The 13956-nt window shown below is 36.5% G+C and overlaps 1 protein-coding gene across 1 annotated transcript in view; it reads right to left on the minus strand.

Annotated features, from left to right (window-relative positions):
* Positions 1-13956, minus strand: part of NUFIP1 (nuclear FMR1 interacting protein 1) — a 47717-nt gene that overhangs the window by 14309 nt on the left and 19452 nt on the right. Inside the window, exons 6-7 of the mRNA XM_025874849.2 lie at positions 13583-13675; positions 4569-4762 (exon numbers count right to left, since the gene is read on the minus strand). Of these exons, the coding sequence (XP_025730634.1) occupies positions 4569-4762; positions 13583-13675 (287 nt within the window). The remainder of the gene's footprint in view (positions 1-4568; positions 4763-13582; positions 13676-13956) is intronic.

Below are 13956 nucleotides of genomic sequence, written 5' to 3' on the forward strand. Positions count from 1 at the left end.
ACTTCTCTTAGAGTAAATCTCACTTCTCTCTCTCATACATACACACCATGTGCCCTCTGAATATATATATATATATATACATAAAAATATATAAATCTAAAATTTATCACTGGACTATGAATTTCTTGAAGTCAGGGAGAAACATCTCTGAATTACAATGATGGACAAAGAGAATAAAGGACCTCAAGTAAATCCCTACTGAAATGAAAAAAGAAAAAAACCCTGCCCTTTGTAAGTCTTGCATAAGTATAAACACTAGTTGTAAAAGCTTCCCGTCTGGATTCTTTCTACAACTTACTTCTTTACTTGTCTCTCCCTCTTCATCCCCCTACTATTTCTTATTGCCTTTATGAAGTGAAACACAATTACATGCTCTAGCCCCAAAAAGATCTACAGGTAGATTAAGTACCCTAAAGAAAATGCAGTATGTTGAAAAAGTCACCCTAAAAAATGGAAACCTTGCTTTATGGTATCCAACTCTCAAAAACAAACATTAACAACGAGCACTCATGACAGCTGATGTGCTAGTTTATATTCTTATTTTAACATCTACCTTTTAAACACCAGAAGCCCACCTAGCTCAATGTCAGCGCATACATGATGTTCCCCCAGTGTTCTATGACAAGAACTGTATTTATACTATAACAAATGACTAACAGATTGGATCTTTTTCATTTTGTGGATGCTGAGGCACTTCAATCAGTGATGCTTGATGCACATTACTGACCAGCTCCTCTTTCTAGCTCAGACAACACTTATTAAAACCACAGGTCAGGAAAGTCATAAAACACGTTGCAGATACATTTAAACAAGAGCCACAAAATAAATATGGTGCTAACTAATGAAATACCAAAAAAAGATTTAAAACAACAACAACATCTTGAGGACACTAGTTAGCAGAACACAGAAGGAACTAAAAAAAAAAATATGGCGCCATTAAGGACATCTAGTGAAAATAGACCATATTCAAAACTGATAAATTGGGAGACTCCAAATGACAGGCTTTCCCTTTGAAACAATACTAATCCCCAGTTTAAAGCACCTATACGATTACTGAGCGTTCACACAGTACCAACTATCACAAAAAATACTGATTTTCTAAGCATGATCTGAAGTCTGTAAAGATCCTCAAGAACTGTTGTCTTGTTTAAAATGTGAATGCTGTTATCTAGATAAGGCTCCAAGCCAAAAAGAAAAAAAAGGGGGGAGGGGTAGAAAATGTAAGGCATCAGGAGATCTTCATTTTAAAAGTGAAATTAGTGATGAAAAGTATTAACCGCCACCTGTGAGCACGAACAGGGTCACATCACTGCAGTGCTGCCCCACCAATGACAAGCTGAATAGTGAGCACAACTGATCTTAAGGTTGGCTCGCTCTGGCCCAGGGAGAAGGAAGCTGCCTCCAAACAAGTGTAAGACGGACAGATTACAGAGTAGACATGCTGAGAATATTTGAGCGTGTGAAAAAATGATCCACATAGTTTTTTGTAGCTATACCTGGAGTGAAAAGTTGAAGAACCAATGGTCTAAACATTGATTTGGAAAATGTAAACGTCCAGAAGAAATCCCAGGTAAAGGATAGCATAAATTTAAGTGAAATCTTTCCTACAAAATTTAGTTACCCTAACTTGATCATTGGTTGACTTTCTTAAAGAATAATATTATAAATTTATAACTTACTTGTAAGATTTTTATATTCAAGACTTACATAATCATCTTTGACCCTCAATATAGGTACATTCCTATCTTTGACCCTCAGTATAGGTAAAGGTTTCCACATTTATACCAAAACAAAATTACTTGAGGTCTCTCATACAATTGCACCTAGGAATCTGACTAAACGCTTTCCACCATGAGGATGAAAGATACTACTGTTTCTCACATCTAAAGCATCTCCTGAAGAACTAGATACAGACTTAAATAGAGCAAAATATATAATCATCTTTTTGTTGGTATTTCACCAGATTACCACATACTGAAATACTTCTTTAAAAATGAGAAAACAGGGGCGCCTGGGCAGCTCAGTCCTTAAGCGTCTGCCTTCAGCTCAGGTCATGATCTCAGGGTCCTGGGATTGAGTCCCACATCGGGCTCCCCACTCAGCGGGGAGTCTGCTTCTTCCTCTCCCACTCCCCCTGCTTGTGTTCCCTCTCTCACTGTGTCTCTCTATGTCAAATAAATAGATAAAATCTTAAGAAATAAATAAATAAAAATAAAATAAAAATGAGAAAACAGGGGCACCTGGGTGGTTCAGTCAATCATCTGCCTTAGGCTCAGGTCATGATCTCAGGGTCCTGGGATCGAATCCTGCAACAGACTCCCTGCTCAGCAGGGAGCCTGCGTCTCCCTCTCCCTCTGTGCTCTCCCTCTCTCCCCACCCCCTTCTCTCTCTAAGTAAATAAAATCTTAACAAAATAAAAATAAAAATGAGAAAACAGAGGGGGTCCTGGCTGGCTCAGCCCATAGTGCATGCAACTCTCAATCTCAGGTTCACGAGTTCAAGTCCCATGTTGGATGTAGAGATTACTTAAAAAGAAAAAAGAAAGAAAGAGAGAAAGAAAACAGAATTACCCATCTACCAAAGGCACTGACCTCTCAAGCTAACAGAATGAGACTATTCAACATTAGAGTCGCTTGAATGCTCATTCAGAGAATGGCATGAAGTGAAGAATTACATAATTTTCAGATTAGTAACTTACTAATTATAATAGTAGTCTTTGTACTTGTGTTTCAAGTATTTTAATGACATGAAAGTTTATATTTGGATACAGACAGTTTTTATCATCAAGGTCACACATTGTAAATCTGAAGAAATGTGTGGGCTCTAACATCTTTTGAAGGAAAAAAATCAGTGCCCAAGAGTAAACTCAGCACTGGCCCCAAATGTCATCTGCCTTTTCCTTGCTATCAGCAAGGATAAAAAGATGCCTTTTCTAAACTCTCTTCCACATCTCAACTATCCTAGGCTCATACACTATTTTTTTTAGATAAATTCAGACTTCACATTTAGAAGAAGCAGTGTCTAGGGGCGCCTGGGTGGCTCAGTCGTTAAGCGTCTGCCTTCGGCTCAGGTCATGATCCCAGGGTCCTGGGATTGAGCCCCACATTGGGATCCCTGCTCCACGGGAAGCCTGCTTCTCCCTCTCCCACTCCCCCTGCTTGTGTTCCCTCTCTCGCAGTGTCTCTCTCTGTGAAATACATAAGTAAAATCTTTAAAAAAAAAAAAAAGAAGAAGTCTTGTCTAGTGGAATTCGACTCTTAAATTCAAACTCTGGTACCGCTGCCAACTAACAGCTGGGCTAAGGTAAATTACTTACCCTGTGTTCCCCAGTTCTAAAATGCAAGTAGCAACAGCACATTTGCATTGTAAAAGGAAAAGAGTTAACATGTATAAAGCAGGTAGAGCACCTTAAGTACCTTACTCAATTAAGTGTCAGCTGGTGTTAAAATAATTACTATTATTCTAACTAAATTATATCTTATTATTCTTAGCCCAACACTCCCTATGCCAAGATCTTTTCCATCCTAATTCAGTCATTGAATTAGTTATCCCATTTCTTGCCACCCATAAGTTTAATTATTTGCCATGTGCTTATCATAGAAGTCATTGTCTTCCAAGCTAAACAGAGCCTACTAGCATCAGTTCATCACTAAAACTACTCCTTTGCAGAAGAGAAAACACATACAATAAGATGAAGCCACATGATGTTATTTGAAGGAAAGATGGTAGAAATATTTACATCCACATTTTCATTTTTCAGAAGGGCAAATGGAGTCTCAGAGGCTGGATGGTATCTCTGTGTGGTTAGCAGCATTCTGGTCCTTTAGGTTTTCAACTTATTAAGCAAGAGTAAGGGAATTCAAAGCTAATATAAATATATTCTGTGTGCTGAGGAAGAACAGTATCAAATACAATGAAATATTATTATTTACCTGAAGAGATCATATTTATGCTTAGCAGCATAAATAATACTGGCTTTCACTGAAATGACCCACCTCGTAGGTGGGGAAAAATTAACATAATTGAGCAAATTTGAATCTACAGCACCAATACATTCAAAACAATCTTTTTTTTTTTTTTTTTTAAGATTTATTTTAGAGAGAGTGAGAGCATGGGTTGAGGGGGAGTGGCAGAGGGAGAGAGAGAGAGAATCCCAAGCAGACTCCCCTCTGAATGCAGAGCCCAACACGGGGCTCCATCTCATGACCCTGAGATCATGACCTGAGCTAAAAATCAAGAGTCAGAGGTTTAACCAACTAAGTCACCCAGGGGCCCCCGTACAAAACAATCTTAACATTTCCAAGATTACACCATACTATGAAAATTACCCAATATCATCTTTCTTCCACATCCTGCCTGCCTCATGCACCCACTCCCCAAGATTCAGAAAAGATGTCCTGAAATGAGGGTTTTGACAAGACACTCCTACTAGGAATAAAAACAAAAGCATTGTTCTTTTTTTTCCTTTTTAACATATTTGCCATTAAATTCTCCACAAAGCTGTGAAGAATCAACTTCAGCATCATGATCTATACACTTATAAACATGCTACTTTCCTTTTAACTTACCAGAATCAGTGTTTACCAAAACACCCAGAGGGTCTGCATTTGCCTCAGGTGGATCTTCAGGCTTCGAATCACGCAAGCAATTGCCAGATCTAATGGCTGCTTTCTGTCCAACACAGTCATTTTTCCACTTGTGATGCCTGCCAGGACTTCTGATCTTTGCCATCTGTGAATGTCTGGACATCCCCTTCATCTTGCTGGAGTGAGAAAAATGCAATTCTATATATAAAAGGCACTGACCTCTCAAGAAAAATCTAAAGAAGAGTACTGAATGCAAAAGAAACTTAGCTGCCATATCAATTATTTGTAGCCTAGTATATTAAAGAAATCAAAATAAATAAACTCAATGGCTTCCAAAGACAGGGAACTTTATGGTAGATCTTTAAAAGAATAATATACCACAATATACTATATCAATTCTGAGATGCATATTTCCTCCCATATTTTAACCCCTCTGAAAATGGTCTATGTTGTATGGTCAACAGCAGGTCAATTTAACTGGCAGAATTCTTTCATTCTGATTTTAAGTGTGTTAACTGTTATCTATTCATTCTCCAGGAGTCTTCAAGTTTCTGACGCATTTACAAATATATTGCCTTGTTTGATCTTCACGATAACTCTTTGAAAGTAGATTAGACAGGTACTATTCTCTTCACTTTACAGGATAAACTTAAAGATCATAAACAGCACAATTTCACAGCTACCTCAAATCAAGTGCCCTCTCAACAACTATAATTACTCCTCTTAGAAGGAAAACAAATGCTTGTATGAGCATATTCTAAGGTAAACTGTGTAGGAACAAATTTTCAAAAAAAGGTTCATTATAGATTCTCAATACACAACAATACAAGGCATCCTTTAGTAGGGCTGAGTTTTCACAAAAATACATGTTTTTCCTAACGTCATTTATTTTCGGAATTCTTTTTTTTTTTTTCATTAATAATGGAGCCTACAGTTAGGAATACAGAAATTAGGAATCTGGGTTCAAATCCCAATTTTGCACTTACTAGCTGTGCCTCTTGGACAATATTGATATCCCTCCATCTGTTTACTCCCTCATTTGTAGAAAGGGAATCATAGAGACATAGAGTTAATATAAAGTACCACAGTGAGCCCTTAATAAATGGTAGTTATTATCATAATAATTTCTAAATAATTTTCTAAACCAACATATTCAGTTAATATTTCTGCAATCCAAAGGTTCTTAATCCTTTTAGGGTCGCCATGACCCTTACAGAGTCTCGTTCCAAAAAATCATATATATACTACAATTTTTGCAGAAAACCATGGACCAATTTCCAATATGCAACCACAGAAGTCAGGCTTCGACAGTGTCATCACAGGCAAAACAGGTAGTTTCTGCCTCTGGCCCACCGGCCCCATGAGGATAATGAAGAGATGCCATGTTCCTTAGGCTCCCATTCACAGATGCCTTCCGGGTATCCTGCTCCTATAGCACCTGACCACAGATGGCTTTTAAATGATCATCTTAAGGTATTCACATTAGTGGGGTTAGAATGACTTTTTTTTTTTAAGATTTTATTTCTTTTAAAGATTTAATTTTTTTATTAGAGAGAGAGAGACGGAACAAATGGGGGAGAGGTGAAGAGGGAGAGGAAGAAGTAGACTAGCTGCTGAGCAGGGAGCCCAATGCGGAACTCAATCCCAGAACCCTGGGATCATGACCTGAGCCAAAGGCGTATGCTTAACCGACTGAGCCACCCAGGTGCCCTAAGCTTTTATTTTTTCTAAGTCATCTCTACACTCAACATGGGGCTAGATACTCAAAAACCCAAGATCAAGTCGCATGCTCTACCAACTAAGCCACAGATGCCCCTAGAATGACATTTACCTGCTCAGATCAATAAGACTTCCTAGAAAGTGGTTATCTGGTATTTGTACTACCCCTACCTTTGAGGAAGTAGTTCCTTTACACTGTTGATTGACAATCATTTAAAAGGAAAAGCTTATTTAATCAACATTTAAAAATACTTAGACAAGGTATAATGTAAGTAAAGACATACCTACACATGAAATAGAGAGATTAAGGAATAATTATAACTAAAAAGTTAATAGAGGAGAAGTAGAATATTAAAAATTATTCAATTAATCCAGGGCGCCTGGGTGGCTCAGTTGGTTAAAAATTATTCAATTAATCCAAAAGAAGGAAGTGGGGGGCGCCTGAGTGGCTCAGTCAGTTAAGTGTCCAACTCTTGATCTCCACTCAGGTCTTGATCTCAGGGTCGTGAGTTCAAGCCCCTTCTTGGGGCTGGGCATGGAGTCTACAACAACAAAAAACAAACAAACAAACAAAAGGCAAGGAACAAACAACGAAGAACAAAAGGACATATTTAAAAAAAGCAAACAGGACAATGATAGACTGAAACCCAACTATATTAGTAATTACTTTAAATGTAATTAAAAGATAAAGATTGTTGGCCTAGATAATAAAAAATAAGATCAAATTATATATTCTTTAAGAAATAGACTTTTAAATATATGGATACAAAAATTTAAAAGGAAAGGCTTGAAAATGCTTTCCTTTCCCCACTGCACCATACTGCCACCAGCCGTAAGTCAGGTGACTGTTTACCAGAGGATCTTTTGTGGACTATATTCTGTTCTGTTTACCTATCCTTGGACAATGCTACCCTACCTTCATCTCCTTCTTAGCTGTCTAGATCCTTTGGGTTTTCATATAAATTTTAAAGCTTATCAATACTAACTGCTTCCACCACCCTACAAAACAAAACTTGCTGGCATTTTGATTGGGATAAATTTGGAGAGAAAATCATACAGTGTCTTCTAGTCCATGAACATTATATATATCCTTCCATTTATTTAGGCCTTTATTTTTGAGCAACATTTTACAATTTTTAGTATAGAGGTCTTACAAGTCTTTCATTAGATGTATTCCTAGGTATTTGGTATTCTGATGCTATCATAAATAGTATCTCCTAAATTTTCACTTCCTAATTACTGTTAGCATGTAAAAATACAACTGATTTTTTAAAAATACTGATTTTATATGTATTCAGCACCCTCGCTAAATTCACTTTATTAACTCTCATTATAGATTTGTTTGGATATTTTTTTACATATACCATCATGTCAACTTTTAACAACTGACATTACTTCTTCCTTTTCAAATTTTATATGTCCTATAATGGTATAGTGGTAATAGTGGCCATCTCTGTCTTATTCTCAATCTCAGGGGGAAAACAATCAATATTTCACTACTAAGAATAATCTAGCTACAGGTTGTTTGTAGATATCTTTTATTAAATTAAGGGAATTATCTTTTATTCTTAGTATGTACAAAGTTTTTTTTCATAACTGGATATTGAATTTTATCAAAAAATTTGTTATTTATTAAGATAATCATATCATCTTACTCTATTTTGTTCACGTGATGAATAACATTTGATTTTCAAATACCAAACTAACCTTGCTCCTGAAATAAATTCCACTTGGTAATGATGTATATCCTTTTTTCCTACTTCCAGATTGATTTGCTAACATTTTAGCACTTTTGTGTCTCTGTTCAACAGGTATTTGCTTCTGATTTTCCTTTATTTTAATGTCAAGTTTTGTTATCTAGACTATACTGGACTCTTAAAATGAGGTGGAGGGGCGCCTGGGTGGCTCAGTCGGTCAAGCTCCCAAATCTTGATTTCAGCTCAGGTCACGATCTTGGGGTTGTGAGATTGAGCTCCGAGTCGGGCTCTGCACTGGGTGTGGAGCCTGCTTGAGATTCTCTCTCTCCCTCTGTCCCACCCCTCCCCCCTCTCGCTCTTTCTCCCTCAAAAGAAAAAACTTTAAAAATTTAAAATGAGTTGGAAAGTGTTCCCTTATTTTCTATTTGCTTTGGAAAAATTTTTGTAAGACTGACATTTGTTCTACAAATGTACAGAATTTTTTGTAAAAAGGTTTTTAATTACGGATTTAGTTTTGCTAACAAATATAAAACTATTCTGATTTTTGGAGTCAATTTTAGTAATTTGCATTTTAAATGTACTGCTTAAAATAAATTGTAAATAAATGCCTAATTTCTAAGCACTGGAGTTTTTTTAGCTATCTTTTTGTTATTGATTTTTAGTTATTTTATGTTGGTCAAAATAAAATTGTTTTCTATTGTTTCAATCCTTTGGAATTTATTGATAGTTGTTTTGTGATCTGCTTGATACAATGTATATTCTTTGTGTAAATAAAAAGTTGTTGGGAATATAAATATTCTAGATTAGACTGGTTGTATTCAAATCTTCTAAAATCCTATAGATCACTTTCTAATAAATACAGGGAAAGGTGTGTTAAAAATCTTCAACTCTGTGAATTTATCTAGTTCTCCTTTGAGGCAGTCAATAATTTTTGCTTTATGTATTTTAAAGTTATGTTATTAGCTGCATATAGATTTACAGCTTATTCTGTCTTCCTGTTGCTTCCTGTTCCTTTTAATATTATAAAATACCCATATGGGGGCGCCTGGGTGGCTCAGTCATTAAGCACCTGCCTTCGGCTCAAGTCATAATCCCAGGGTCCTGGAATAGAGCCCCGTGTCAGGCTTCCTGCTCAACAGGAAGCCTGCTTCTCCCTCTCCCACTCCCCCTGCTTGTGTTCCCTCTCTCATTGTCTCTCTCTCTGCGAAATAAATAAAATCTTAAATAAAATAAAAATCCATATGTATCGCCAGTAACACTTCTTTCTTTAACAGCTACTTTGTGTGATATTAATACCATTGTATCAGGTTACTTTTGGTTGGTGTTTGCGTGGTGTAGCAAAATTGGTGCTGGATTAACTACAATTCATATGGGGAGAGGAGAAGAACCTTAATCCCTATGCTGTATATAAAAATTAATTCAAGACACAAATGTGAATAGTAAAGAAATAAATCTAAAAGAAAACAGAAGAATAGCTTCACAACCTTGCTGTAAGCAAAGATTTCTTAAGCGGAACATAAACAGCACTGGTTATGAATTGGACTTCAGGAAAACTAAGAACTTCTTTATCAAAAGACACCATCAGGGACCTCTGTTTATGGCCAAAATAAAGTAACAGGGACTAGATTTATTCTCCCACCTCAAACAACCAAAAATCTAGGCAAAACACAGAAACAACAGTTTTTAAGACGCTGGACATCAGATAATAAGAGCAGTGAATATGGGAAAATAAGAAATAAATGAGCAGTGAGCCCTATGACTACCCTATCTTACTGCCTTAGAAGGTTTCAGATCGCAGTGCAGCAAGAGAACCTGGCATCTGGCAGACTCCCTGAATTGAGAAAACAGAGTTAAGATCCTAGAGAAACCAAGATACCTAAAGGATCAAACTGTTTTTAAGTAATTTAGCTGTGTTCCTAGGAAAAAGTTCAAGAATATTTATTGACATATGAAAATACCCAACAAGATAAAGTTCCTAATGTCTAGTACCCAATAACAAATTACCAGGCATGCAAAAAAGGCAGGAAAATATGACCCATGGTAAAGAGAAAAATCAATCAAAATGAATCTAGAACCGAGTATTAGCAAAAAAAGAGATTAAAAGCTATTATAACTATACTCCAAAATGGGGGCGCCTGGGTGGCTCAGTCGTTAAGCGTCTGCCTTCGGCTCAGGTCATGGTCCCAGGATCCTGGGATCGAGCCCCACATCAGGCTCCCTGCTCAGCTGGGAGCCTGCTTCTCCCCCTCCCTCTCCCACTCCCCCTGCTTCTGTTCCCCCTCTCGTCTCGCTGTGTTTCTCTCTCTGTGAAATAAATAAATAAAATCTTTAAAAAAAAACCAAAACTGTATTCCAAAATGTTCAAAAAATTCAAAGTAGAGACATGGAAGATATTTTTAAAAGATCCAAGCCAAACTTAAGATGAAAACCACAATGTTTGTGGTAAAAGAGGCAAAATATACACCAAGAGATTAATGGAAGATTAGATACTGCCTAAGAAAAGATTAATGAACATAAAGGCATAGGAACAGAAACTATCCAAAATGAGACAAAGAGAAAAAAGAATTTTTAAAAGTGAAAAGAGCACCAGCAAGCTAAGGAACAACTTCAAGCAGCCTAATATGCATTTAAATGGAGTCTCTGAAGGACAGAGATAGAAAAAAATATTTGAAGAAATAATGGTCAAAATTTTTCCAAAATTGATAAACTATAAACCCATAAACCAAGAATTTCAACAAATCCCAAGCACAAGAAACATGAAGAAAATAATACAAAGCCACATTATCAAATTGTTTAAACCAGCAATAAAGAAATATTAAAAGCAGCTAGCAAAAAAAAGCATTTTATATATAGGAACAAAATAATGATAACAGCAGATTTCTTTGGAAACAATGCAAGTGAAAAGACAACGGAGAAAATCCTTAAATTAAAAAAAAACAAAAAAACTAAAATTAAACAAAACAACCTGTTAAAGTAGAATTGCATATCCAGCAAAAATATCTTTCAAAAAGAAAGACAAAGACCTTTTTAGACCTCCAGCAGATCCTCAGTACAAGAAATGCCAAAGAAAAACTTTCCTTTTAGGCAAAAGGAAAATGCTATCAGATGGTGGATCAACACTAAAGAATGAAGTGTACCAGAAATGGTAACTGTAGGCATCTCAGCCTTCAGCCAGGCTAGATTAGCCATCAGCTAACCAACCCCCAGCTGTGACTGAGCCTTGTCAAGATCAGCAGATATGTCTAACTGAACCCCACATGACCCCAGATGTCTGAACAATTAGTACTTACTACTATATGGGGGGAAAAAAGGACACCCATTAAGAGAGTAAAAAGGCAAGTCAGAAACTGTGAGGATATATTTGCAATATATCTATCTACTCAAGAAAGGATTTGTGTCTAAGTAAATCACTCCTACAAATCAAGAAAAGCAACCCAATTAAAAACTGGTCAAAAACTTGAACTGGCACTTCACAAGGAAATATCAAAATGGCTGATAAGTATATAAAAAAGGTGTCCAACAGGGTGCCTGGGTGGCCCAGTTGATTGAGCAAATGCCTTCGGCTCAGGTCATGATCCTGGAGTCCCGAGATCGAGTCCCGCATCGGGCTCCCTGCTCAGCAGGGAGTCTGCTTCTCCCTCTGACCCTCCCTCCTCTCATGCTCTATCTCATTCTCTCTCTCAAATAAATAAATCTTTAAAAAAATTAAAAAATAAAAAGGTGTCCAACAGCATTAGTCAAGAGGGAAATGGGAGGACATGAGGAAAAGGTGTAACCAAGCATGAACCAAAGACAGAGCAATTATATGCACAATCAGTAGGAGCATAAACTGGTACAACCTTTATGGAAAATTGTTTGGCTTTATCTATTAGAACTAAATATATAGATGCCCAATGATTCAGCATATATATATGACCAGTGAAAACGAGTACTTATGTCCCCAAAAGACATGTAAAACAATGTCCAATGCAGCTTTATTCATAATAACCCAAACTGGAAACAACCCAAATGTCCAACAGTAGAATGGATATTCTCACAAACAAGTTCTACACAACAATAAGAATGAACAGTTTAGAGCTACACACAATATGGGTAAATACCACAAAACAATTCCAAATCATAGAAATCACACACCAAAGAATACACATAATTCTACTTATATATGGTTCCAAGAGCACGAAAGATAAATCTATTACAGAAATCAGAAAAGAGGTCATCTTTGTGGGGAGGCAATGAACTACGGAGAGTTTAAGAAAAATTTATGAGGTGAAGACGTTTTCAATATTATTACTCCGTGTGGAGGTTACATGGGTGTGTAGGTGTGTGTATGTGTATGAATTTGAATTGCACATTTGCGATTTGTATCTTTAATTTATATTAAAAATAAACTTCAGTAAAAAAATGGAAAAAGTTCTGAAAAAAATTCTATGAAGGTGAGGGATTGGAGAAAATAGGGTGTCTCACACAATGCTGGTTAGAGAGTTAACTATGACAGACATGTGGCAATTAGCCATTAATATTACAAATACAAATATATATGGGGCACCGGATGGCTCAGTCAGTTAAGCTTCCGACTCTTGACTGCAGCTCAGGTCATGGTCTCAGGGTCGTGGGATAGAGCCTCAAGTCAGACTCCACGCTCAGTGGGGAGTGTGCTTGGGATTCTCTTCCTCTCCCCCTCCCTTTGCCCCTCCCCGCCATGCTCTCTCTCCCTCTCTAATAAATAAATAAATCTTAAAAAACAAAAAACAAAAAACAGGGGCGCCTGGGTGGCTCAGTCATTAAGCATCTGCCTTCGGCTCAGGGTCAAGCCCCGCATCGGGCTCCCTGCTCTGTGGGAAGCCTGCTTCTCCCTCTCCCACTCCCCCTGCTTGTGTTCCCTCTCTTGCTGTGTCTCTCTCTGTCAAATAAATAAATTAAAAAATCTTTATTTGAAAAAAACATATATATACATATTATCTTTTGACTCAGCAAATCCACTTCTCAGAATCCATCCTCAGGAATACTTGCATATGTGTAAAATGCATGTACAGGGCAATAATGGCAAATTTTTATTAGTAAAAGACTGGTAAATAAGTATCTGTCAATAGGAAATTGGGTTAAAAAAAAACAACAATAAACCAACCCTGTGGGACACCCTTAGGGTTCTACACATCCTTGAAGAATGAGAAGGCTAGTTATGCATTAATATCTCCAAGTATATCATTTGGCTAAAAAAAGCAAAATGCAGAATAGTGTCAAAAAGGAAAAAAAAAGACTATTATCTTATGTGCTATATACAAATGAAGTATCTTTGGAAGGATAAAATGGATTGTCTCTGGGAAGGGTAACTGTTTAGTTAGGAAACAAAGACAACAGATTTATTGTATCTTTTTGAAAACCACATGAATATAAGGTACTACTTATTTAAAAATATAATTTAAAGAAATTTTGAAGTAAAAAACATTATAAAAGCAAAGATTTCAGAATTAGGAGTGTAGAAATTTTAAGATTTTGTTTGGTACATGTTCTTGTTTATTATCTGTAAGAACACTCATTTGAAATAAGCACGGAGAATGCAAGCAATTTTAAGGAACTTACCCATACTGTGTCGTTGTCAAAACTGCTCCTCTCTTTTCCTTTTCAAGTTTTAACTTTTTCTTTCTTTCGATATTGGCCAGAGTTGGGTAGTTCCTAGGAAACAATATAAGTCAATTATAAAAGGGCTTTTAGAATACAAATTTAATTATGCAATCAAGCAATTACTGCATTTAGCAACTTTTGTTTAATTAATGACTAATACAATAAATCATTTTAAACCTTTAACACTTTCTACAATTGTTTTAAGGGAAAACAAGTTGACTGTGCCAATACTATTCAAAATGTAGACCAGCTGTCAGTCCACAAACTTTGCTACCAGTCTATGAGTACGTAAGGAGTTTATAGAATTTGAATCAAATATCCTAAAATGTGCT

Source organism: Callorhinus ursinus, unplaced genomic scaffold, assembly GCF_003265705.2.
Source record: "Callorhinus ursinus isolate GAN/ISIS: 27379988/994484 unplaced genomic scaffold, GSC_fseal_2.0 scaffold7, whole genome shotgun sequence".
NCBI classification, from domain to species: domain Eukaryota; kingdom Metazoa; phylum Chordata; class Mammalia; order Carnivora; family Otariidae; genus Callorhinus; species Callorhinus ursinus.